The sequence below is a fragment of the Mesocricetus auratus genome, unplaced genomic scaffold (assembly GCF_017639785.1).
Source record: "Mesocricetus auratus isolate SY011 unplaced genomic scaffold, BCM_Maur_2.0 Super-Scaffold_100047, whole genome shotgun sequence".
Classification (NCBI taxonomy): Eukaryota; Metazoa; Chordata; class Mammalia; order Rodentia; family Cricetidae; genus Mesocricetus; species Mesocricetus auratus.
In genome coordinates, this window is record NW_024429224.1 from 1,619,006 (window position 1) to 1,646,147 (window position 27,142).

Sequence of the window (27,142 nt, forward strand, 5' to 3'; positions counted from 1 at the left end):
ACCTGCCAGTGCTCAGGGCAGTGCTGGAGTTGTACCCGAGAAGCCGGCCGTAGCACACCCATCAACTCCCAGAACCATGAGCCGTGAGTCCGACCCCGGTGCCCCCACGCCCGGGAATCTGGTGGCTTGCAGGCGGAGCCTTGAATGCCAGGCTCAACTTGTGTCTCTCCTCTGCAGGAAGGAGTCTCTCGCTCCAGTTTCCTCTGTTACTGCTCGGGCTGCTGCCACCACCACCGGTCTTGCTCGCAGATCCTGGGGTACTCTCCCCGGGTAGGTGACCCCACCCCATGGCATCCCGAGTCCTGCACCACTGGCTTGGTCCATCTCCCTCTCCTCCCTTCCAGAGGGCCCCACTTCCCTTTCCTGCTCGCGGTGCCTGGGAGTGGGGTGTTGAGTTTGTGGGATGGGCCCCCCCTGGAGAAACTCTAGGAGTGGTCACGACTAGGGCCTACCTTGGGTCTCCCTGGCACACAACCAACTGAGATCCGGAGCCGGCAGCGGGGAGCCGGGCAGTTTTTTAACGTCACCTGTTCTGGGCTCCATACCCCCTCTCCCCCCAGAAGCTGGCGGTTTCCTGTGGGGACTCTTTCGGGGAGGAAGCGGCAAGCGCTAAGGGGAAGGCAGGCTGGACAGCGAGTTCCCATTCTTTAGCCTCTAACTCTTGTAGGACTAATTCTGACTAATCCTCCCCTGATCCGTAGAGCCAGGGGAGTGGGGTGGGGCACCAGCTATCCTGGGAACAGGGAGGTGGAAGGGATACACACACTGGTGAAACTCAGGCTCAGTAGGTGTGATAGCATTCCCGAGTTACATAGTGCATGGCGGTCTTAGGGTTTGAAGTCAGGACTAGCCTGATCCAGAACTTCCCAACACCCTTCTGGTTTCATCAGCGTGAATGGGGCTGGGCAGCCGGGTCCCCTGCAATTCTGCCCTTTACCGTTCCCTCAGGTCCCAGGAAAGAAAAAGAATTCGCTTTTCCACTGCAGCACCTCCCCCGCTCCCAACTTTCCTTCCTCTCTCCCTGGTTCGGATGCACATCTATCTGTAAAATAGGGCCAAGAAAAGCTGGCAGCTGGGAAGGGAGGGACTGGGAGTCCTGGCTTTGTGTGGGGTGCTGCTGGGGCTGGGAATCAGAACAGGCTTCTTGGAGGAGAGGGTTTGTGTGAGAAAAACTGGGGAACCTGTGCAAGAATGGAGATAACCTCCCCGCCCCCAAGCGTGGATCTTGGGAGGGAACATTTCTGACCCCTCGCTGCGGCTTACTAAGCTCAGCTCTGGGTGCATTTTTCTTCGGTGCTCACAGCAGCCTTGTGGAGCAGACGTGTTAGACCCATTTCACAGAACAGAACTCTGAGACTCAGAGGAGGTGAGGTTATTTGTTGGAGACCTCACAGTGGAGCCGAGGCTGGCCGTGCTGGCCACGGGAATGTGCAGTCAGTCTCAGGGTGAGCTCTCATCTGGTCCCGTTTGACCCCATCTGAGCCCCCAAGTACCGGGCCCCTTGGCTTATCTGTCTCTCTTGCTTGTGACTCCTGGGAAGGAGGGTAGAGTTTGGTGTGAAGGGCAAGGCTCTGCTGGGAAATCCACAGTGCTCCACATCCAGGTCTTGGATTCGGCTCTCTTTAGCCAGCGAGCAGGCATGCCCTGGTGCCCCAAGCCACACAGAACCCTGAGCCACGGTCTGAGCCACAGCACCCCTTCTGTGTATGTTTAGAGCATGTGATGTAGTGGAATTTTTCTGTTTTGCATTCCAAGGGCTTCTCCTGTGCCAGCCTTTGGCTGAGGCCTGGTGACACAGAGCCCCGTGGGGCTTGCAGTCTGATGTGGAGTGATGTAGGTGTCCAGGGTGATACTAGAGCTCACAATATGATGGTGGAGACCGATGCCAGTGCACTATTACGTAATGGTTAAGGGCGAGGGAAGCAAAGGACATCAATACATGCCCCTGTGCGAGGAACCAGGGAGGCTTCTTGGAGGAGGTGGTATTTATTTCAACCAGGCCTTGAAGGAGAGGAGGCGGTGAGACTGGCTTTCTGCTGGAGTTCTAGGAGGGTCTTTCTTGCAGGAAGCAGCTGGGAGTGGTGCAACAGGCAGCTTTTGGACAGCAGGGTTTGTGAATACAGGGTCCCTGGGATCATGAGAATGGGGTAGATGATTTGGGGGTGAGCTTGGAGGCTGAGGAGCCCATCACAGACCCCTGCAAGGGTTAAGGACAGAACAGGACAGGTGGGTGCCTGCATGCTCCCAAAGTCTTCAGTAAACGGAGACCCAAACTGCTTGGGCACCTGCCTGGAGCCTAAAGCTGCTTTGAGGGAAGGAGGCCTCTGCTGCTTGATGGGGCAAGAGGCAGTGCCCTGTTTAGAGTTCAAGACTGTGCTGGGGACCCACAGTGTTCAAATGCGTGTGCAGAGCGTGTGCATGTGCACGAGTGTGCATGCAAGTGTACGTGCCTGTGCCTGTGCACACAGGAGTGTGCGTGTGCGTGTGCGTTGTGTACAAGGTCTCTCTATATAGTCCTGGCTGTCCTGGAACTCACTCTGTAGACCAGACTGGCCTCAAACTCACAAGACCCACCTGCCTCTGCCTCCTGAGTTCTGGGATTAAAGGCGTGCACCATCATACCTGGACCATTTAGGGCTCCATGCCCAGGAAGGAGAAGGCACGGCCTGGCAAACAGAGCTGTGTGCCAGACTGAGGAAGCTGAGGTTTCTAGCTCCTGCACGTAGGTAAGACTTGAGCACACAACAAAGCCTCCCTCTGCTTTCCTCGGCTGCTCCTGTCTCCAGCCCCAGCTAGGTCTGTGGATTGGGAGGGGGGTTCCTTTCTTGATGCAGGCTGCTGCTTGGGCCTGCCATGGAGGCGTTGGGCCTGGATCTCTCTACAGGCCTGGCTACTCAGGCTTGCTTCCCTCTCGACTGGCAGCGCCTCCCCTGACTCCCCACCCAGGAGCTTCTGTAAATATTATTCTTAGGGAATCTGGGCTCAGTCTCTTCTCTTCTGCCTGATGCCGCCTCCACATCCGGGAGGACTTGGTGCTCTCCAGCCGTGTCTGTCCACTGCCCTGCTTGCCTAGGAGTCCAGAGTCCCATCTTTTGGGCTGGAGGATGTCTTACTCCAATCCATGCATGGGTTTTAGAGCTGGGAGATCCTAGTCATGGATATCTGTGGGAATGTGGGCTGGCTGCTTTGGCTTTAAGGTCCCTGTCTTGCAGGGACAGTGGCTGTCTATCGTCCTGCTTCACGAATGTCAGGCACTTGGTGAGAACAGTTGCAGATCCTGTGCTGAGGGCAAGAGAATGATGGGAATATCCTTAGAGGGGCAGCTTGTCTTCCTCTAGAGTACAGACTCGGGCAGGAAGTCAGAGGGAGGCATCCTCTGAGATACCTGTTCTACCTGCTTACGGGACAGACAGGCAAACAAGCCCTAAGTGTGGAAGGGAGCGAGTTGTTCATGGGTACAGGCAGGGACAGCGCTACATCTGAGTCTGTCTTTCCTGCATGCTTCCTCTGTGGCTGACTTGTGCTTGAGTGTGGGTCGCTGAAGTTAATTAGACTGTGAGCTTGTACCTTCCGGTTCTCTCCCCGCGATGGCTCCTGAGGAATGATGGGTGTTCTCAGTAGAGTGGTCCCCTCTGCTAGACAGAGGGCTGGGCTGGCATGGAGTCCTGCAGGTGTGAAGTCAGGCCGAAAGGGCGACCGTCCTGTTGAATAACTGGAGGTCTGCTTACAGCAGGAGGCAGTGACCCCAGGCTCCCATGTCCACTTGGGACTTGAAAAGTTCACCATGTAGAAACAGCAACATCCATGGCCTTGGGTCAGTGTGACTCTGCTGTGTCTCTCCTCTAAGTCAAGTCCCAGACACCCCCGGAGGAGTCAGGCAGGGAGAGGAAAGGGGTTCACATTTTGGTTCTGTTGCCTGGAGGCTGCGGAGCTTTAGTATAAGCCTCTTGCCTTCTCTGAGACTGGAGTTCTTCTCTGTGAAATAGGAGGCTGGCCCATCTTCCTCCTGGAGTTCCTCTCTGTGAAATAGGAGGCTGGCCCATCTTCCTCCTGGAGTTCCTCTCTGTGAAATAGGAGGCTGGCCCATCTTCCTCCTGGGTGCTGGAAGACAAACAAACCCTGTGGGATGTGAGGTCATGGGCTTGGTCAGTGACATTCCCCGTTTTCCCTAGCATGGCTGCCGTAGTCGGCATGGCTAAGTGGCACCCAGCCTCCTCTGGGCACACCTTCATATCCCGGAGCTCCTGTGGCTGCTGTCCCTGCCCAAGAAGACTTTTCCTGTCTTGGGGCAGCTGGTATTTATGAAAAGCGAGTGGGGAGGACTGAGGGAAAGCCGGCCAGAGTCTGGCTGGTAGGGAGGGCCCTCTTTGGGCTTGAGGCAGGACACGGTGCTGCAGGGGATCTTTGGTTAGCTGGAACAGGAACCAACCCTGGCAATATTAGGAGGCCTTGAAGCTAGTCTCGGGGGCTGTGGGAGGGTGAAGTCTCTCTCTGTCTCATCATGCCGTTTTATCAGTTCTACACACATTTGTTAAGCTCTGGTCATGCAGGCTAAGCCCAGGCTGTGACCCCAGCCTACTGGGGAGGTGGATGCCTGGGAAGGTGTGGTCCTCCCTCAGAGAGGAGACGAGGTGGCAGGGAGGAGAGGAGGACTTGAGAGTGAGGACTTGAGAGTGGGGACTTGGCGAGCCCTGGGCAGGGGCAGAGCAAGATTCCGTGGGGAGAGCTGGCAGATGTGTGGAGGGGAAGCATAGCTGGGCAAGTATGGGGGTTGGTCTTTGGGGTGCGAGGGAGGGTTGCTGCTGCCCCTTACAGCGGCAGGACCTTCTGAGATTCCTGCCGAGGTAGAAGTAGGAAACTGGAGCCCAGAGGAGCCCCGGACTCTTCCCCTGCTCCTTCTGAGTGGGTATGAGTGAGCCCTAGGCCACAATCAGGTTGTGCTCACGGCAGGCAAGACACACTTGAGCAGGGACTTGATCAGAAAAGCCCCAGCCCCGGCAGGCTGGAAGTGCTCCAGGATCCTTGGTCTTTCTGGAGGACAACGGGGGTTGTGGAGGGCTGGGGTCCTGTCAGGTCTCCTCGTTCCTGGGTCTTGCTTGCCAGGTCTGCCTGTGGCGGCTTGATAAGGACTTTTTGTCCAGCCTTCTTCCCCTTGGCCTCTCTCTTCCAAACCACTGCCAGAGATCACAAAAATGTCATTGTGGGGCTGTTCAAAGTCACCAAGGCTTAAGCAAAACTATTTGCATGACCTGTATTATTTTTGATGCTATGTGTGTGGTGATGGTGGTTCTGGGGTATCTGGAGGCCCCTGAAGGCAGGAGGGTACTGCACTGTGCAAGCCATGAAGCCAGGCCACGCCCTGAGGGCTAGTTCCTGCTCCAGGTCAGGCCTTCTGATGCTGGTCTCTTTCGTGACTGGCCAGCTCAGGCCAGGCTGCTTTGCCTCCTTGCCATGCTCTGGACTCCTAACCATCAGTCACACGCAGTGTCAAAGTTCCTCATGCCGTTGGCTCTATGCCCAGGAGAGAAGCCTTTGCAGAATTGGTTTTGGCATTTCTGTGAAAGCCAAAGGGAGGTGCCTCCCGCCAGGAGCTGGGGGTCCCGGGTCTGCCTGGCTTTGCTCTACGTTTTTGGCCAAGTAGCGCTCCCTGAGCCTCAGTTTCCCTGGCTGAGCAGCGTGTGAAGGAGGAGATGGACTGGATGAACTAACTGTGTGACTGTCTAACTTGACTGCGAGGCATCGCTGAGACCACAGAGCTATAGCGGGGGGGGGGGGGGGCAGTCAGCAGGGTGGGGCTGGACACGGGGAGGGTCTTCACTGTTGGGGGCTCTGAGGTGGACAGGGGAGAAGGAGGGTGGAGGCAGAGTTCACACCGCCTCAGGAGGGTTCTTTCCAGACAGGCTTCTTGTGTTCTCTCTGCACTTGACCTTCTCAAGGTCTTAGAACACAGACTCCACCTTCGAGTAGGTCAAGTCTGAGCTTTTCAGGCAGCTCAGAACTTGGGGTCTCCCTCCCTGACACTTGGACTTTGCCCTTGGTTCTGGAAAACCTCTTTCCTGGAGCTGATTGCTGAGCCTGGGGAGGATGGGTGGAGAGGAAGTGAAGGGATGGACTGTTGGTCTGATATGACTATTTCCTGGTGACCCTTTCTGGCCTCAGTTTCCTCACCTGCAAAGTGGGCATGAGAAACACACTATTTCTCCCCCCCCCGCAGAAATGGAAGGCTGGAGACGGATCATGGTCTCCTAGTATCTAGGTGCTCACAACAGGAGGAGGGGGCTCATCTGGGAGAAACCCTTCCACGCCCTGTTCTCCTTTCTGAAGCCCCCACAACCCTTGTCACTTGGCTCTGCCGAGGCAGGAAGTGAGCCCTCAGAAACACGCAGCACATTGTCTTATCAGTTGCTTCCCAGCCTTGGTATCAACAGCTTGGGTCTAGATGCTTCCCCTGGCCCCCTTGGTAGCCGAATGGAGGGAGGGGGACTTTCTCCTGGGCCCCGAATGTAGGCCAGGCTGGAGGTGCAGGGCATAGAGAGGAGTCCAGGGGTGATTTGGGAGCGTGCTGCCTCTGCGCCCTTTCTCCACACTCGGGGGTCGGGTGGGGTCAGGAAGCTACTTGAGGGTGTCCCTAATCCTTGCTTCTTGCCTGCAGTCAACCCCTGCTGTTACTATCCGTGTCAGAACCAGGGTGTCTGCGTCCGCTTCAGCCTCGACCGCTACGGCTGTGACTGTACTCGCACGGGCTACTCGGGCCCCAACTGCACCGTCCGTGAGTCAGGCCTCGGGCCCCTGTGTCTCCTGCTCCCTCTATACCCTGGCCCCGCCCTTCCTCTCTGGCCATGGTTTCTTTCGCCTCCTTGTGTGGCTTTGACCTGACTTAAACATGGCTTCCGTGTGAGCTCTCTTCTTGGTCCATTCCACTCCGAGGTAGTTCTCTTCCATGCTCCCTGACTCCTGTCCTCATTTTGGGTCTTGGCTGTTTCATGAAGCTTCACTCCTAAGGGTGCTGCCTGTGGCTTCCTGTTTGGTTCCTGTCTTCTCAGCATGGGTAACTCTGGTCTTGTCAGAAGGGATGGACTCAGAGGCCCCCATTGTCCCCGCAGCTGAGCTCTGGACTTGGCTGCGGAATTTCCTACGGCCCAGCCCCTCATTGACCCATTTCCTGCTGACACATGGCCGCTGGTTCTGGGAATTTGTAAATTCCTCCTTCATCAGGGAAACACTCATGCGCCTGATACTCACAGGTAAGTGTGGGGCTCCTCTAATCTGGGGAACAAAGAATCACCCCAGCTCTTAGGATTCTTGGCATCCGATGCCCGATGAAACAAGGCCTGGCCCCGAGGAGGCAGGGGAGTGGAGCAGGGAGGTGGGAACAGCCTTGTCACCATTATTTTTGCCTGCAGTGCGGTCCAACCTCATCCCCAGCCCTCCAACCTACAACGTAGCACACGACTACATCAGCTGGGAGTCCTTCTCCAACGTGAGCTACTATACTCGAATTCTGCCTTCTGTGCCCAAAGACTGCCCCACACCCATGGGAACCAAAGGTAAGGAGTTGGCCTGAGCTCCCCTCTTCAGGCAGAAGAGACATTACTGACCGATTTCAGAGACGGGTGGAGCAAGGCAAGGCAGTTGGCATGTCTAGGACCAAGGAAGAGGACAGAAGAGGCAGCTGGGGGTCTTGCCTAAGGTGACAAGGAAAATCAGAGGCAAGTTTTCCTAGACGAGCCCTCACGTTGTGAGCACCTAGATACTAGGAGACCATGATCCGTCTCCAGCCTTCCATTTCTGCAGGGGGGGGGAGAAATAGCGTGTTTCTCATGCCCACTTTGCAGGTGAGGAATCTGAGGCCAGAAAGGGTCACCAGGAAATAGTCATATCAGACCAACAGTCCATCCCTTCACTTCCTCTCCACCCATCCTCCCCAGGCTCAGCAATCAGCTCCAGGAAAGAGGTTTTCCAGAACCAAGGGCAAAGTCCAAGTGTCAGGGAGGGAGACCCCAAGTTCTGAGCTGCCTGAAAAGCTCAGACTTGACCTACTCGAAGGTGGAGTCTGTGTTCTAAGACCTTGAGGAGGTCAAGTGCAGAGAGAACACAAGAAGCCTGTCTGGAATGAACCCTCCTGAGGCGGTGTGAACTCTGCCTCCACCCTCCTTCTCCCCTGTCCACCTCAGAGCCCCCAACAGTGAAGACCCTCCCCGTGTCCAGCCCCACCCTGCTGACTGCCCCCACCCTATAGCTCTGTGGTCTCAGCGATGCCTCGCAGTCAAGTTAGACAGTCACACAGTTAGTTCATCCAGTCCATCTCCTCCTTCACACGCTGCTCAGCCAGGGAAACTGAGGCTCAGGGAGCGCTACTTGGCCAAAAACGTAGAGCAAAGCCAGGCAGACCCGGGACCCCCAGCTCCTGGTGGGAGGCACCTCCCTTTGGCTTTCACAGAAATGCCAACATCCATTCTGCAAAGGCTTCTCTCCTGGGCATAGAGTCAACGGCATGAGGAACTTTGACACTGTGTGTGACTGATGATTGGGAGTTTTGGGGCTTGATCTCAGGTGGTCAGGCTTCTGTGGGAGGTGCTCTTACCTGCTGAGCCATCTTACAGGACCCCTGTGTGATTCTGGGTTACAGTCTCCCTGTTACCCCCGCAGGTCTTTAACTGGACATATTCTTGCTTCAGCCTGCCCAGCACTGGCGTTATAGGTGTCCACCGCCGTGCCTGACTCTTGGTAGGGGATTTTTTAAAAACAAATTCCAGGGCTGGGCCGTGGTGGCGCATGCCTTTAATCCCAGCACTCGGGAGGCAGAGGCAGGCGGATCTCTGTGAGTTCGAGGCCGGGCTGGACCGATAGCCTCCAAAACAATACAGAGAAACCCTGTCTCGTAAAAACCAAAACGAAAAAAACAAAAACAAACAAACAAAAAAAACAAAAAAAAAACCCCACAAAAAAAAATCCAAATACTGGGCCATTTCCTTGGCAAATACTTCTTTCAGTAGAGCAAGTTACAGCCTAACTGTGTCCAGGAAGGACAGGCCCTGGAGGGAAAGAGGATGCTATGGCCTTCCTGCTTGGGCTAGTTTGCCTGGGGACTTCTGGGGGCCCAGTGGTCCCCGGGGCAGTGAGACACAAGCAGGACCTCGATATCTACTGCTCTGTCCTTCCTCCCTGACCAGGGAAGAAGCAGTTGCCTGATGCTCAGCTCCTGGCCCAAAGAGTGCTGCTGAGACAGGAGTTCATCCCTGCGCCCCAGGGGACCAACATCATGTTTGCCTTCTTCGCACAACACTTCACCCACCAGTTCTTCAAGACCTCTGGGAAGATGGGTCCTGGCTTCACCAAGGCCTTGGGCCACGGGGTGAGTATGCAGGAGGGACCTCACTGCCACAAGTAGGCTGTCACCAGAATCCAGAGGACCCGAATGGACCTTTCTCTGTCCTCAGATTGACCTTGGCCACGTTTATGGAGATAACTTGGAACGACAGCACCACCTGCGTCTCTTCAAGGATGGGAAACTCAAGTACCAGGTAGTGTTGGCTTGGGCATGGGGCAGTAGGAAGGGCCTCCCTCACTGTCTCTTGCAAAGATGGCTGGGTAGGACAATGGGACAGAGAGCAAAGGCTTCTCATAGCCTTTGTGAGAAGCTAAAGGGGCAAAAAGAAAATAAAGAATATGCATGACCTCCCATGGTTTCCCATGGCCTCCCATGGCTCCCCCATGGCCTCTCACAGCCACTCATGGCTTCTCATATCCCCTCATGGCCTCCCATGGCCTCTGATGGCCTCCCATGCCCCTCATGGCCTCCCATGCCCCTCATGGCCTCTCATGTCCCCCATGGCTTCCCATGACCTCCCGTGGCTTCCCATTGTCTCCCATGACTTCCCATATCCCCTCATGGTTTCCCATATTCCCCCATGGATTCCCTTGACCTCCTATGGCTTCCCATGGCTTTCTGGAGATGCTGTCATTCATTTTGCTGTTCCCCTTTGCAGAGTGGGCGTCATGATGAGACTTGTGCAGGTGATTGAGCAGCATCCATCTTAGGTATAGGTCCAGCTATCATGGAACCACAGTCCATAAGGGGTCACATACAGGAATGCCTGGGTATGGGCTGTAGCAAGATTTCTTGTGTAAACCAGAGCTGTCCAACAGTAGTATGAGCCTCATATGTAATCCAGATTTCCTAGTGGCCACATTAACAAAAGTGACAAGCACATAAGTATTTTAATAGTCCTCTTTACTTGGCCTGGTGAGGTGGTTCAGCTGGTAAAGGCACTTGACACCAAGCCCAGTGACAGTGTCTGATCCCTGTGATCTATGTAAAAAAGGAGAGAGCAGTTCCTGCAAACTGCCTTCTGACCTCCACAGCCTCGCCTCTGCACCAGTGTGCTCTTGCCTGGTGCACATAAAAACAAATAAATAAACAGATAAATAAATGAAATAAAAATTTAAAAAGTGTTTCATTGGAGGTAGCTGATCTCTCTCTAGACTTCATTAAATTATAATTGAGTAAGTAGATTCACATACCCAATAACTGAAACATCAGCTTTAAAATTTAAAATTACTGGGCTGCAGAGATGGCTCAGCAGTTAAAAGCACTGGCTGCTCTTCTAGAGGACCTGGGATTGCTCCACAGAATCCACAAAGGGGCTCATAACCATCTGAACTCAAGCTCTAAGGGACCTGATGCCCTCTTCTGGCCTCTGTAGGCATCCCCACACATGAGGCATACGTACATATATACAAAAATAAATCTTAAAAAGGAAAATTTTAAACAAAAACCAAGTAAGATCTAAATGAAATGAAATAGAGGTCTTCACTGTAGTCAAATTTGGAGTGCCCAGGGGCCACGTGTGGCTGCATTGGATTATGGAAATCTGAACGAATGGAATGAAAATTCACTGGGGCATCTTCAGAGCTGAGAACAATACGTGGCAGATAGCTTGGTAGTGTGTACATTTCACAAAGGAATGATGAAACCAACACCTGCCTGGTTACTCTCGAGATAACTACACCAACCAGTTGGTACCATCAGAGGCCCTTGAGGCTGGGATGGCTTCTCCAGGAAGTCAGAGTTGCAGCAGAGTTGAGGAAGCCAAGAAGGGGCCAGGGTTGTAGGCTCTGCAGAGGGCTTATCTCTGAAAAGGCTTGAGGCAGGAAGATCCAGGGGTGCAGGAGGCATATTATATGCAGGCTTTTGATCTTCACTGAGAGCAGAGGGTGGCTGGCAGTGTTTCAAGCTATCGTAGCTAGGCTGTGATACTAGATTTGAGGGCTTTGCTGCTTACTTTTTTAAAGGGGTTCGCTGACTGCTGTGTGCCTAAAAAGGATGTCTAGGAGCAAGAGCTGGGCTAGGGCAGTCACCTAGGGAGTAACAGGCAGGTGTGCTAGGGCTGAGGAAGTAAAGCTGCAACAAGCGCCTAGCTGTGGAGAGTTATGGAGAGGAATCTTGGACGAGGGCTGGAGTCAGCCGCGGCTGCCCGGCCCGGCCCCAGGTTGCCAGGCGGCCCCTTCCCACAGGTGCTGGACGGAGAGGTGTATCCGCCGTCTGTGGAACAGGCGTCCGTGTTGATGCGCTACCCACCGGGTGTCCCGCCCGAGAAGCAGATGGCTGTGGGTCAGGAAGTGTTTGGTTTGCTCCCGGGGTTGATGGTCATCTCCACGATCTGGGTGCGGGAGCACAACCGCGTGTGTGACTTGCTGAAGGAGGAGCACCCCACCTGGGATGATGAGCAGCTCTTCCAGACCACTCGTCTCATCCTTATAGGTAGGTGAGCACGCCCGGGAAGCTTGGAGACGGGCAGGTTAGGACTCTGGTGAGTCACAGCCTGAGCCCCAAGCAGGGTTTGGCCACCCGCACTCAGTAACCCAATTAAAATAAAAACAGATCATAGCGAAAAGCAGAAAAAAAGAGACTTAGCCAATGTGGTCACATTGGTGAGAGGGACAGTCGCTGGTGGCTGAGGTCTCAGACCCAGGCCTCCAGGCTGTGGCTTCAGATCCCGACTGTGTTGCGGGAAGGATTTGCTGTGATGCCTTGTGGGAAGGCTCCCAGCACATTTGATTGGCCACCTCAAATCCTACTTTGTTTCTCCCTTGTGCTACACCAGTTCGGAATTAAGATTCCCCAGGGCACCAGGATCAAACCACAGCTTACCGCACCCCCAGGAACCCCAATTTCCCCACTCTCAGCCTCTCAGGCTTTGTGGAGTTTTGCAGATTCTAGGTGACTCAGGGACAAGATATTTTTGTGTGTCCTACGGGGGTGGATCCATAACCTAAAATGTCAGATGGCTTCCTGCCTGGGAGCTTGGACCCTGACACCTCTGTTCTGACCATACCCTTTATGAGTCACCCACCACCTCTGGGCATTACTGGACATGGCTGGTTCCAATTACAGTGTCTAATTAACTGCAATCTGGAAGAGTTGGGCACTTGGGAAAGGAATAGCCTGAGGGTGGACAGGCTGAGTTTTCTTCTGAAGTCTGTGTCTCACAGACCTTTTCCAGAGAGGCCAGATCTCTGGCTAGAGGTTGCCCAGCACCTTGGCTGGTGAAGAAACTGTGCCCAAAGTTGGAACTCTAGCTAACCTGTGTTGACATGGCTGAGGTTGCCTGTCCTATGTCAACAGTATAAACACCTCTGTTGTTTACTCTTCACATGACCACATGGCCATATGGAGATCACATGGGAATTAAAAGAGTCTACTGTTTACAGTCCAGGGAAGTGAGCCTCAAGTTCAGATGCCTGCATATTGAGAAGTTAGGATGTTGGCTGGTGGTGGCACACAACTTTACTCCCAGTACTTAGGAAGCAGAGGCAGGTGGATCTCTGTGATTTCAAGGCCAGTCTGGTCTACAGAGTGAGGTCCAGAACAGCCAGAGCGTTTACACAGAGAAATCCTGTCTGTCTGGAAAAACAAAAAACAAAAGCAAAGAAGCTAGGATATGAACCCGTGTCTACAAACCCCAAATCCCGTGGCTCAAGGTCAGTTTACAAGAAGCCAGTTCTTCTGTTGTCGGATTGATGCGGATATCAGTTTCCTTCAACTGTCTGCCGGCCTGTTTTCCTGTTGTTCTGGAATCTTCTGCTTACTTCTTTCTTGGCTCCTTGCACTGTGTATATCTGCTTCCTGAGGGATCAAAGGGACACCTCTGCCCACGAGATTCTAATGTGTATAACAACACATGAGAAACGCAGTACATTTTTTATCGAATGCCCGGGGCTACATTGCCCAGCTGTGTGGTTTTCTTTGGCTGCTGCTGTAGCAGCTGTCAGATGGTGCCTCTCAAACCCTCCTCCTTCACTGAGTTTCAGTGAAATGACATTCCTCACTAACACCGCACCATACTTTTATATATTTCAGAGTTCTCAGCTTACAATTTTTTTGAGATAAACTGCTTTCATGTAGATATCCTAATATAAACTTTGCAACTCTCCTGCCTTGGTCCCCCAAGTTCTGGGTTTACGGGCTTGTTCCACCATGCCTGACTTCTCCAGACCCTTGTCCTGGTCTATAAGAGAGAGGTTACATCAGGGTTTGGAAAAGTTTTTTTTTAATTTATTGTATGTATTTTGGTGTTTTTGCCTTCATGAATATCTGAGCACCACATGAATGTCTAGTGCCCAAGGAGGCCAGAAGATGGCGTCAGGTCTCCTGGAACTGGAGTTACAGATGGTTGTGAGCTACCATGTGGGTCCTGGGAGCTGATGTAGGTCCCCTGGAAGAGCAGTCAGTGCTCTTCACTCTCTCTCACTCTCTCTCTCTCTCTCTCTCTCTCTCTCTCTCTCTCTCTCTCTCTCTCTCTCTCTCTCTAAGCCCCTGGAAACCAGTGTTTGGATTACGCCTTTCCTGGGCCCAGGGCCTCCCTCTGGAGCAGCAATGCCTTTGTCTGGGAATCTCAGTCAAATCTGAGTTAGTCTGTTTTCACATCCCCTTACAAGGACACAAAGGAGAAGTTACCCAGGGGGATAAACAAGCACCAGCGACAGTGAGGAGACAAAGGCAAGCACTTTTCATGAGTTGTCCCTTTTCCTACACGCTCGCCTCTGCTGACCCTGTTTCCCATCTTCCCCACACAGGGGAAACCATCAAGATTATCATCGAGGAGTATGTGCAGCACTTGAGTGGCTACTTCCTGCAGCTCAAGTTTGACCCGGAGCTGCTGTTCCGAGCTCAGTTCCAGTACCACAACCGCATCGCTGTGGAGTTCAACCATCTCTATCACTGGCACCCACTCATGCCCGACTCCTTCAAAGTGGGCTCCCAAGAGTACAGCTACGAGCAGTTTTTGTTTAACACCTCCATGCTGATGGACTATGGCATCGAGGCATTGGTGGATGCCTTCTCTCGCCAGAGGGCTGGCCGGGTAAGCTTCAGAGAGAGAGTCATTAGGCGTGGGCTCTGGGATCCAACAGACTTGTTCCAAACCCCAGGTCCCTTGTCTGTGGGATGTGCATAGTGTCACTTCTACAGGTGGTTGTAAATCTCTCTTTGTGGATTCTCTCATTCAGGTGACAGTACCTGGGCTTATTGGTTACTTTCATGTTATGATGTCTCTAATACCCAACAAAAGCAAGTCAAAGGAGGAGGAGGTTATTTTGGCCCACAGTGCCACAGTGAGGAAGTTATGGCAGAGTGACCCTGTCTGTGGCAGCAGGAACTCAAGGCAGAGGCTGTTTATATCACAGCAGACCAGGATAATGAGATGGGAGCCAGGGGTTGAGCTGTAGACCAAGGCTGTCTTCTAGTGACCCATCTTCTTCAGCTTGGCCATACTTTCTAAAGGCTCCACAGCACCGCCCAGTAATGCCACCATTTGGGGAGCAAGTGTTTAAAATACAAATGTTTCAGGTTCAGACCACAGAACAGGCATTACTCCAGATGCTTGGGATACGGTGATGAGCATGATTGACATGGCTCTTGGACCCTGTCCCACTGGTACTTACACTATAAAGGGAAACAGTTCAATGACAGCATCGTTTGAACACTTGTTGTGTATAACGGACCATGACAGGTGCTTGCTAGTGTCCCAGAATGATAAGAACATGTTAAGGATTATAGTGCAGAAAGCCAGACCCAGAGCTGGGTGTTAGGGTGATGGCAAAGCAGAGGTGATAAAGATGGGCAGGCATTTCCCCTGGAGAGGGGTGGTGATGGTGACGGGGGTACTCGTGTTCCAAATGGAGATCACAGCGTGTGCAAAGGCCTGAGGGTCAGAGGGCACGGCATCCAAGGGACAGGAGGACCCCATTAGGACATGGTAATGTCCATGGCATTGCCTGTATAGAATGCCTTTTGAGTTCTATGCTTCCTATCAGCTAAATTGTGTCTTCCCCTAAACTAATATGATCTTAACCCTCAAGGCCTCAGAATAACGTTTGGAGATGCTGTCTTTAAAGAGACAATTAAGAAGAAATGGGGGTGGGCCCTAATCCAATGTGATTGGTGTCCTTGTAAGATGGGGTGATTAAGACAGACTCACCCAGAAGGAAAGCCACATGCAGACACAGAGAGGTGGCTGTCTGTAAGCCAAGAGGCCAGAAAGAAGCAAGCGTCAGACACACCAGCCTTCACCCTGAGAATAAGCTTCACTTGGTCAACATGTATGTGTGGCCTTGGCAAACAAATGCATTCTCATGGGATACCTAGCCAACCCCTCTGAAACCCCCCTTCCCTGCAGTTGGAAGCTCCCCTTCCTTCACCCCAGCTGTCTGGGTCCACCGTTCTTGAGCCCTTTGCTTCTCTGTCATCATTGTCCCTCGGCCCTGTTAGGAAGCTGTGACACTTGGTGGATTTGCATTTCCTCTTGGTAATTTGACTGCAATTAGCATTTGCTGCCATCCACATGTGCTGGCAGGTTTATGTCCTCTGCCCTCTAGGTGTGAGAAGAGACAGTAGCCTCTGTGTGGGGCTGTTTGGCTGTGCCGTATGTGAAAGATCTGGGCTGTGAGACTGGCAGGAGAGATCAGGTGTTGACTCTCAGGATATGAAAAAACAGCAGAAGCACGACAAAGTAGGCCTTTCTCTAAGGATCATCTCGATGGCTACTGTTGGATGGTGCCATGTGACTGGCACTGTGACAATGGCTGTGCATCCTCCCTCCTGTTTATTTTACCACAACACACCAGGCAGATGCTCCCACACCCACCATGTTTGCACATGAGGAAGCATAAACATAGTCTGTGCTTGTGTTTGCAGGCCAGGGTTTCCCAACAAAATGGGTGGCTTAAGGTAATAGAGATGTGTCCACTGTTGGGTGGCAGCGTGGCCACTCTCTCTGAGGGCTCTAGAGAGGAATCTGTCCCATTCCTTTCTCAAAAGGCTCCCTTAGTTATTTCTTGGCTTGTAGAAGAAGAACCACTCGACTGTCTGCCTCCATCATCTTGCCACATGGTATCTTCTCTATGTCTCTAAACTCATTTAAAAGCAACCACTGGGCTGAGCACTGGGGTACACTCCTGTAATTCCAGCACTCTGGAGGTGGAAGCAGAAGCCCCAGGAATTCAAGGTCATTTTAGTTCCATGGCGAGTTCTAAGCTAACCTAGGTTGCATGAGACTCTGTCTCAAAAACTGAACACAAACAAGCAAGTGTAACATGAGTTCTAATAGGTCTTAATAATGTAAGTCCAGAATCAAATATTAGGGGAGTGGAAGCCGAAAGATCTTACCTCTACAAAATCCTCAGACTGAAAAGAGACCCAGTTCCTGTCCCATCCTGCCCATATTCTTCTCTCTGCCCAGCCATCTCCATCTTACTTCCTGCCTGTCTGTACAGACCTCCAGACCTCTATGGTTAGCTAGTGACTAGCTCCACCCTCTGATCTTCAGACAAGCTTTATTAGAGCATAAATAAGATGTCACCACATTCCCCCTTTTTTGTCTAAAAGTAAAAAGGTTATAACTAATATAAGAAAAACTATATATAATAAATACAATGACCATATATAATATATAGGCAACAGTGGTTAGTCCATTAGCAACTGACAAATTCAGAAAAAATATTCCATATTTATCCTATCTTGGTGAGTCCAAAATGTTATACCTAATTCACTTTTATTTTAACTTGCATTACCAAAACTCTTTTTATGTCTCTAAACAACACTTTATATTTCTTTAGTGAATTTCTTTTCTGAATCTTTTAACAAGAAAAACAATAACTATAAAGTCTCCAACTCCATCAGAAGAAAAAAATACTACCCGAGCAAGCAGGAAGTGCAAGCAGGTGACTTCCAAAAAATGTGAGAAATGGCAGAAACAGCTGGTTGCCTGGACTGTTACCCAAGCTTCCTCTGCAACATTGAGGCATCCATCTTTGGCTTACAGGCCTAGCATCTCTGATAGACTTCTCTGTGAAGCAGGATATTCTGAAGGGCTTTCCTACCTTGTCTTGGCGAAGTTCAGCAGTCCTTTCTTTTGGTCCTGCTTGTCTAATTTGGACAGCACACTGTCAGCAGTCAAGGCAAGAGCACTTTCTTGCCCAGTGGCTTACTTTTGCCACAAAGAAAGTAAACTCCATGTGGAGTTTATTCAATGCCCATCATCTTCTCTGAAGTAGATTGGTGCTGCCAGGAGCAAACTCATCTCATTGTCATAAAAAAGAAAAAGTACCCATGTTATTAAATCATCTTAAATGCCATATCCTTCAGATTGCTGAAGTGTTTGACCTTGGCGACATACCTAATATGATGACTACAAGTTGGATTGTAATAGATGACAAATTATTAACCTGTACTTCCTTATTATCCTAAATAGTTAGTAATAATAACTTTAAAGGGCTAAAATTTGCATTGCATTCTTAAATGAGTTGTATAGGTACAATACCTTGAAAGAGATTAGAAATGTATGTACAGCCGGGCGGTGGTGGCACACACCTTTAATCCCAGCACTTGGGAGGCAGAGGCAGGTGGATCTCTGTGAGTTGGAGACCAAGCCTGGTCTACCGAGTGAGTTCCAGGACAGGCTCCAAAACAATACAGAGAAACCCTGTCTCAAAAAACCAAAAAAAAAAAAAGAAATGTATGTACAGTGTGTTCTAACAAAAATAATCTCAACTTTGTTTCTATACAAAAAATCCAAACCAATGTAAAATATTTAAAACTAATAGTTGCTTTTTTGGTTTAAAAGTAGATTCAATAATCTATCTTTTTATCCTATTTCTATATCCCCCTTTATTCTTTTCAGAGTAGATTCAATAATCTGCCTTTATATACTATCATATCCATATCTCCCTTTTTTTTTAAAACAAGAACTCCGAATCTAATCTCTTTTGTTCACTCTTCCCTGATTATTACTGATAACAACTTGTAACCAACCCCTCTAAACAATGACAAATATCCATAAACCATTAAATGACCCCAAACCACCCACCCCACCTCTTGGGAATGTGGGAACTATATTCTTAAATTTACTTCCCTCTCTCTGGGGGCAGTGACATCTTTAGGGGATCCTGAAAAGAAAAATTTGGATTAATTGTCAAGTGATGGTAGAGGTAGCTATATCATTTGCTGTCCAGTTTCTACATAATGGGAAAATGTAGGCCTTGTCTCAAGTCCTGGCTAGAGCAGTCTGTGAGGCTGGATCATCTCAGCTAGCCACCTCAAAATTGTCCTGAGCAGTTTGTAGTCCAAAGCTGATCTTTAGGTGGTGTTTTTCAGCCTAGTGGCATTGCCACAGTCCTGATGGAATTGTCATTGTGGGGCCCCACCTAATTTTGGAGACTTCAAAGGTCACTGTTTGGTGTGGTCATGGTTCACTGCAGAAAATTTAAACATTTTAAATGTCTTATGTGGCAGATTTCAAAGACATTGAAGGATCAATATATGTACATCTAGAGTATAAGAACTTAATTCCTAGTTATCTGATAGATACTCAAATTCAAAATCATTCACAATAAGGGAGATGAAGCCTTTATACTAGCATTAGTACTCTATATGACCATTAACATCATGACAAAAACTTTAACATATATATATATATATATATATATATATATATGAATCTTATAAATAGCATTTATACCTCAAGAAAAGCTTCAAAGACTCAAAATAAAACCAAAGGATTATGAAATTAGTGGCAATAAAATAGGCCTTTAATTTTTGTTTTTCTTCTGTCCCATATCAGGTGGCTCTTCTGACATGAAACAGTGATTTTGGATTTTACTTTTAACAAACATGCTTGGGTTGAAGTCCTGACTAGCGTAGTCTGTGAGGCTGGATCATCTCAGCTAGACACCTTTGCAGTCTGAGACTTACTATAAGTAGGCACCATGAAGACAAATTTCTCTGTCTTTTTCTTTTAAAGGTATAGTGAAAAAAAACCCAATCTTTTAAATCAATACTGTAAGAGGCTGTCCTTTAGGTAATAGAGAAAACAAAGGAATTCCAGACTGTAGAGAGTCCATTGGTCTAATCACCTTATTAACAGGTCTTAGATCCATTACCATTCTCCGTTTTCCTGATTTCTTTTTAGTAACTAATACAGGAGAATTCTAAGGGCTGGTTGCTTCTTCAATATGTTGAGCATTTATCTGCTCCTGTACCAGTTGTTCTAAGGCCTGCAGTTTCTCTGTTGTTAAAGACCATTGCTTAACCATTACAGGTTTGTCTGTCAACCATTTTAAAGTAGGGCTGTTGGTGACTTTGGAAGATTAGCAGCTGTTGTACCCTGTTCTTGTGCAACCTGAATGGCCGGTGACTGTTCTTTATAATACCTTCTAATAGTTTTCTCAGAAATATACATTAGTGTATGGTTTGTTTCTGAGATTGGAGAAATGCTAATCTGAGTATTCCATTGCTGTAACAAATCACGTCCCCATAAGTTCATTGCTATGTTAGCCACATGTGGCTTTAATTTTCTTCTTTATCATTCTAGCCCTTAACATTCAACCCATCTTGTGCTTTCTTTTACCTGAGATAAAGTTCCAATCCCTAAAAGCTAAACATTTACCTCCTGAACTGGCCAATTTGGAGGCCAAGATTCTGGTGCAATTATTGTGACATCTGTACCTGTGTTTACAAGGCCTTCAATGACAGCATCATTTATTCATATTTTTAATTTTGGTCTTTGTTCATTTTTAGAAGTTTGCCAAAATATTTGCTTCATGGTTTCTCCTGAAATTTTTGTTCTCTCTTTTACAGATTTTCTCTCATTCACAGCAGTATGGTTTCTTGTAATAGGCATTAGGTTCTTTTTTTATTTGTTTGTTTGTTTGTTTTTTTGGAGACAGGGTTTCTATGTATTGTTTTGGAGCCTGTCCTGGAACTTGCTCGGTAGACCAGGCTTGGTCTCGAACTCACAGAGATCCACCTGCCTCTGCCTCCCGAGTGCTGGGATTAAAGGCATGCGCCACCACCGCCCGGTGGCATTAGGTTCTTAAATTGCTCTGGAAGTGAGTTTCCTCCACAATGACAGGAAATTACTGCACTGAATTTGTCACAGGGGCCTTTGAGAGGCCCCTCAAGGTGTTTCTTGATGGCAAAGGGTTACTTGGTATGTCTTTCATTGATCTACATTCATTAGTTAGTCCAATGCCTGCCTTTGCCATACCTTCTGCATAATCCAGAAGGAGGGGCATTCCATTTGAATTATGCTTATCAAAAAGCATTGTTTCTAAGAATTCCCTGCCTATAGTTCCTTTCTAAGTGGCTTTGCTTGCCACAATTGAAGCATTTGACATTTTGATTTTTCTTCAAACCTCTGGAAATCACTTCTCCTATCCATGCATCATCATGGTCATGAGATTCAATATTGATTGTATCTTACATTCATTTCTCCAAGGGTGCTGATCTTGTCTTTAAAGTCCAATTACTCACTTGCTTTGTGAACTAGCATTTTCAAAAGTCAGAGATTCAGTTAGTTATTATTTGTCTAGCTTCTGAATCTGGTATCATTCTATTTACTGCTGAAGTCGGTCTTTGTAAGAAATCCATGAAGGCTTCCTTTGGGCCCCGTATAACTCCAGTAAATGCCTCAATTTTCTTTCCTACTGCTCCAGTTCTGTCCCAAGCATTCAAGGCTGCTGGGTGAAATAAACTCATGATGTGGTTATCATATAGAGATTGCCTTTGTGCATCAGCATAATCTCCCTTTCCAAGAAGAGATTTCTGTATCTCTAGCTGTACTTCATTGTCCAGTGGTCTTAGCCTCATCTTTCCACCAGGTCCTCCTTTGTAATTAAGGACCTTTTTAACCAAGTCTCTCCAGACACTAGGGTTGGTTCCATTGTAAGTTGACCATGAGTTTAACATCTGCTTCATAAATGGTGAATGCATTCCATATGAAACTATCACTTCCTTAAATTTCCTTAAATTAACATTTCCACAGGAGCCTATTTAACTCTTGCACAGACTTGGGGATATCTGTCATTTGGCAGTTGTTCCTGTAAGATGACTGGAAATATTAAAGTCGGTAGTTTGAAAACTTTAGGCTGTTCCTCTCTAACCTTATAATGCAATGCTGAAATTGGTTCACCATTAAATTCCTCTGTCTGGGTCTGAATATCTCTATGATCTGTTTTATTACGTTTTTCTAAAACTTGTATCTTAGCACTCACATTAACCAACTTTTTAGTGATAAAACAAAAATGACAAAACCGATAATGTTTATAATTGACATTAAGTAAGTTTCATCTAAATTAGTTATCCTCTCAAGTAATTGTTCCATTTTCAGACTGTCCTGCATATTATCATAGACTTAAAACCCTCCATTGTAATAGTGTTTCCCAGTTTTTCAATGTGGAAAAAAGTCTCTTTTTTTGAAAACTAGTTCCCCCTTCAAGAGTTCCCAGTTGTCTCACCAGATCTGCCGGTGGTGGAGCGTGAGGCTGCCTCTGCCTGGCACGTGTGACCGAGAACAGGAGGGGTGCACAGCCCAGCGGGGACAGCTGCAGCTGCTGGCGTGTAGCTGTGAGCCGAGAGTCCGTGGCGGCTGCCACACCAGCAGATGTCTGAGTGGTGTCAAGGCAGCTACCTAGTGTGGTAGCAGCTCCAGGAGTGGGCCAGGGGAAGCCCTCCCACAACCCGCGAGGAAGAGAGAGCTGCCTGTCTGAAAACCGCACCCAGGGTTGTGCAGAGGAAGCATGTGTGGCGGGAGCGGCTGCAAGGCAGAGCCAGCGGGCCTAGGGCGGGTGAGTCCTGTGGCGTTTGGAGCCCAGGTGCTTCTGGAGTTTGGGTGGCAGGTGGAGATTGTTTTAGCGTGGATGCAGCAGGAAAACCCCAAACTCACTCAGAGGCTTGGGAGGAAAAAGAAAAGAAAACCTAGCCAGGCAGGGTGGTGACTGGCAGGAGCCCTTCATGTTGCTCCAGCCTGTTCTGGCGGCTGCAAAGCCACAGACAAGCAGCTTTCTCACGCATTCATGCCCCATGTTGGGTGCCAATATGTAACATGAGTTCTGATTGGTCTTTAATAATTAAAGCCTGGAGTCAGATGCTAGGGGGTGAAAGGTGAAAGATGAGAGAAGCAGAGCAGCAGCCGCTAGAGCTTTTACCACTACGAAATCCTCAAACTGAAAGGAGACAGAGTTCCTGTCTCCTCCCACCTATGTTCCTCTCTCTGCCCAGCCATCTCACCACAAACAAGGCATTTCTTCTTGGATTAGGATATTCCCTAAACAAGCATGACTTTATTTTATCTCTGCCAGTGAACTCCATATAGGTCTCCTATCTATAGGGAATATATCCAAAGGTCTCCCTCCAAATGGATGTCTGAGATGGTAGAGTACTGAACCATATACATACTTTTTTCCTATACATAAGAAGTGTGGTAAAATTTAACTTATAAATTAGATCTAGTAAGAGACATAGTAATAATAGAAAAATTGAATATGTATAACAATTTTCTGTAATAAAAGCATATAACATGGTCTTCCTCTCTCAGTGCTGTACAGTATTCATCCCGCCCTGGATAATGTGAGTTGATATGTCCTATCTATGTCAGGACATGGGTGATACAGGTATATGATGCTTAGTTTACTGTGTAGAGGTGACCTGGGCACAGCTCTCAGGTATGACAGTTGACATGATAACCAAGAGATGTCGGGTGATTGACAATGTAGGCAGCTTGTGCAGTACAGACATGCAAAACAAAGGGATGATTCACACCCTGGGCAGGATTGAGATAGTCCGCATTAGATTTCGTCACGCTACTCAGAATAGCAAGCAATTGAAAATTTAGGAACTGTTTCTTTCTAGAACTTTCCATTAAATATTATCAGATTTTAATTGCCTGTGTATGTAAAGCTAAGTCACCAGCAAGGACCCACTATTATATTTCCAGCTAAGGTCACATTTGTGGGTGCTGCAGGTTAGACAGTGCATCTTTGGGGGGCACAATTCCAGCCACATACCTTGGCATGAGTGGATCTGGGGTTGGAGCTGCTCTATGCTTACTGTTCCAAGTTTGCTTTGCTCTGAGCCATATGATTTCAATTCTACTGTTTTTCTTTCCTGCTCAGTTATACTTCTATCAAGACAGATCTCAGCGGAAGTAGAGCTTCCTTTAAACTGGTGCTTCGTAACTATTATGATTTCTTGTGGGGGTCTTGTGTGTGTGTGTGTGTGTGTGTGTGTGTGTGTGTGTGTGTGTGTGTATGTGTGTCTGTCTGTCTGTGTGGCAGAGGTCAACTGTGGGTGTCACTCTTCAGGACTGGCTTTTCAGACAGAATCTCTTACTTGGCCTGGAGCTTGCCAAGTGAGCTAGGCAGGTTGGCCCACAAATACCTGGGATCTGGAATCTTTCTTTTTCATCTGGACATTTTTTCCCTTTCAATAAAAATGATACTACCTGTTGGTGTGATTCAAGGAGTTCCAGTCACTTGAGAGTGGAGTGCTGCACACTTCAGCGTTGGGGAAGCAGGGACACTGCAGGCATTTGAGTGAGGATGGCAGGGTAGAGCTGGAGTCAAACCATAGTTTCGAGACCACTGGGCTGCAGCACATTTTCTGTCCTGGTTCAGAAAGAACCGGAGCCCTGGAGTTCTTCTTTTAGGCCCTTACACAGGAGAATCTGGCCTGGTTCTTAGACTGATGACTGTGCTAATCTCTTGGCAGATCGGTGGGGGTAGGAACTTTAACCACCACGTTCTGCATGTGGCCGTGGATGTCATCAAGGAGTCCCGAGAGATGCGCTTACAGCCCTTCAATGAATACCGGAAGAGGTTTGGCATGAAGCCCTACACCTCTTTCCAGGAGCTCACAGGTAGGCAGCTGCTTCCTGGACATAGTGTCTACCCTTGAGGTATGCACAGGAAGTGAGGGAGACCACGAGGGGAGAGACCGGGGCAAAGCCGATGGCCAGCACTGCGGCTGAGCATTGTAAGGGAAAACAGTGAATGTGTCAGCAGCCTACCAGGGGAAAGATGACGACTTCCCAGGTGGGTTGGAGAGATATATAGGAACTTTCCAGGCTGAACGTAGAGGGAGCGGAATTCAGGCAAGGGGAGAACAAAGGCACAGACGTGAAACGCTGGTACCCATCTGGGAGGACAGTCACAGATGGCGCTGGAGCAAGGGGCTTGTCTTGGGAGATGCTGTGCAGCAAAGGGAGGCTGATACTGAACTAGGATCTTGGGTACTGTAGCTTGCGTTTTATCCTGTCTAGTGGTTCCTAGATGCCCACTTAGAAGCTGATAAGAAATATCTGGTTGGGCCAGGCGGTGGTGGTGCACGCCTTTAATTCCAGCACTCGGGAGGCAGAGGCAGGCAGATCTCTGTGAGTTCGAGGCCGGGCTGGACCGACAGCCTCCAAAACAATACAGAGAAAAAGAAAACCGAAATATCTGGTTGGAGGTGCGGCTCAGTGGTTTCTAGCATACATGAGGTCCTTGCTTTAACCCCCTTGACACAGGGTTAAATAAAACACACACACACACACACACACACACACACACACACACACACACACACAGAGTCCCAAATGCTTCTGGAGATCATGATTCAGTAGGTTTTCATGGTGCTCAAGAATCTGTATACATGGGGCTGGAGAAATGACTCAGCAATTAAGAGTACATACTGCCCTTGCAGAGGACCCAAGTTCAAGTCCCAGCACCCATCTTGGGAAGCTCACAACTGACTGTAACTCCAGCTCCAGGTGATCTGATGCCTCTGGCTGCCACAAGCACCCGATTCACTTGTTTGTACTCACGCAGAGACATATACATATAATTAAAACAAAAGCACATCTTAAAAGATCTCTGTTCTCCCTGCCTCTCCTCTCTCTCTTTTCCAAAAATTCTCCAGATGTTGGGCAGTCAAATTGGAGCCCTGCATTAATTACCACTGGTATGGCAGACCCCTGTACCTCATAGAGGGATAGATTTAAGGAAATGGATGGGGAAGTCTCATGTCTGTCTCTCATTGGTCACCATCTGTGGACATGCAGTTGTCACAGAGTGGAACAGATTCTGGGATCAGCTGATGAGTTCCACATGGTCCTGGAACAGTAATCTTGAAGACTCTCTAGTCTCTCATGACAAAGGGTTCTAAGAAGCAGAGTGTTGACTTGCCCTGCATACCTGTGTGAGCTTGACCTAAGGTAATAACAGTCCTGAAATCTTCCTTCAGGGAATCAAGACAGGCTGTTTTCTTCATGTTGTGATGGTCTAAGTATTAAAACCAGAGAATGGAGTGAGTGGTTTGAGGTCACAAGCTGTTTGGGGCCTCTAGACTCTTTTGTTACCATATAGTCCAAGTTAAAGTACCTGTCTGTTCTTTTTTCCTGACTATACTCTGATTCCAGCAGGGGCAAATTTTAGGGCATTTCCCCAGTTGCCCAAATTGTTCTCCTGGAGTCTCTGTCATCCCTAGAGAAAAACTGAGTCTAGAAGGTTCCATGCCTAGGTCGACAAGTCTATGACTCTGACTGTAGCTTTTCACTCTGCAGGGGAGAAAGAGATGGCCGCTGAGCTGGAGGAGCTATACAGTGACATCGACGCTTTAGAGTTCTACCCAGGGCTGCTGCTGGAAAAGTGCCAGCCCAACTCCATCTTTGGGGAGAGTATGTTAGAGATTGGAGCTCCCTTTTCCCTCAAGGGTCTCCTTGGGAATCCCATTTGTTCTCCAGAATATTGGAAGCCCAGCACATTCGGTGGTGATGTGGGCTTCAACCTTGTCAACACAGCCTCACTGAAGAAACTGATCTGCCTCAACACAAAGACCTGCCCGTATGTTTCCTTCCATGTGCCAGACTCGCCGGGAGATGACGGGCCTGTTGTGGAGAGACCATCCTCCGAGCTCTGAGGGGGCAGGGAGGCAGCGTTCTGGAGGGAGGAGCTCTGTGTTTGCCCTTCTAGGATGCTCTGAGGCCAAGGAGGATAGTCTTCAATGCTTGTCTCCTGGTTTGGTACTGTCAGAGTTGACACTGACAGAACTTTGTATCTCACCCTTGTCTAGAATATTGTGATTTTGCCATTCTGGGATGCTGAATTCTTTGTTAACCCTTAAAAATGTTAGGAGTGGTTTTTATCTGGCTTCCCAGATCTTGGCTCCTTGTTGGCAACCCAGAAGGTCAGATTTCTGGTTGATTTGGAATATAGACTTCAAACTTTATATTATAAGGCATGGTATGGTTGTACACACCTTAATCCAAGCACTTGAGAGGTAGAGGCAGTTGAATCACTGTGAGTTTGAGGCCAATGTGGTTTACATAGTGAGTTCAAGGCCAGCCATGGTTACATAGTGAGAGCCTGTATTCAAACAAACAAACAAACAAACAAACAACTTTAGGATGCATAACTCCTAAAAATCCCTTGAATGTTAAAAGGGGTTCTTAATTTTCTTCCTAGAATCTTGGGGTTCCTCCAGAATGTTGACTATCTGATTGGTAACTCAGAAGGTCATGTTCCTGGTCAATGATCCATGACATGGGCCAGACCAGTCCAGACCTGAGTGTCTAGAATGTGGAACTGGATAATTTCCCTGTTCAGTGAAATGGACACAGAACAAAAGAACCCAATGTCTAACAAGGACTGCCTTGCCCGGGTCTGTTTCTACACTGAAGGGCAAGGATGTAAGACATTGTTTTTGGGAGCCACACCGAGACCCTTTCCAAAGGTGTGGAGGGAAGAGTGGGAATCCACCACAGCTCTGTCCCCATCCGGGTCTTTGCTCGTGGAAGCTCTTTCTCATGAATAAAATCACCTTTCCAAA

The 27,142-nt window shown here is 49.0% G+C and overlaps 1 protein-coding gene across 1 annotated transcript; it reads left to right on the plus strand.

Moving 5' to 3' along the window:
* Ptgs1 (prostaglandin-endoperoxide synthase 1) lies at positions 1–27,142 on the plus strand. The gene is made up of 11 exons (XM_013121983.3): positions 1–83; positions 178–270; positions 6,653–6,769; positions 7,104–7,244; positions 7,404–7,547; positions 9,174–9,355; positions 9,441–9,524; positions 11,518–11,764; positions 14,080–14,366; positions 24,047–24,194; positions 25,878–27,142. Exons 1-11 carry the CDS (start codon positions 77–79, stop codon positions 26,231–26,233), a joined length of 1,806 nt encoding a protein of 601 aa, XP_012977437.1. The 5' UTR covers positions 1–76; the 3' UTR covers positions 26,234–27,142.

Excerpts from the sequence above, each read along its gene's own strand:
- Ptgs1 (XM_013121983.3), top strand. Across the intron at positions 7,548-9,173 it reads CACACCCATGGGAACCAAAG|GGAAGAAGCAGTTGCCTGAT; the intron begins GTAAGGAGTTGG and ends CTCCCTGACCAG. Across the intron at positions 14,367-24,046 it reads CTCGCCAGAGGGCTGGCCGG|ATCGGTGGGGGTAGGAACTT; the intron begins GTAAGCTTCAGA and ends ATCTCTTGGCAG.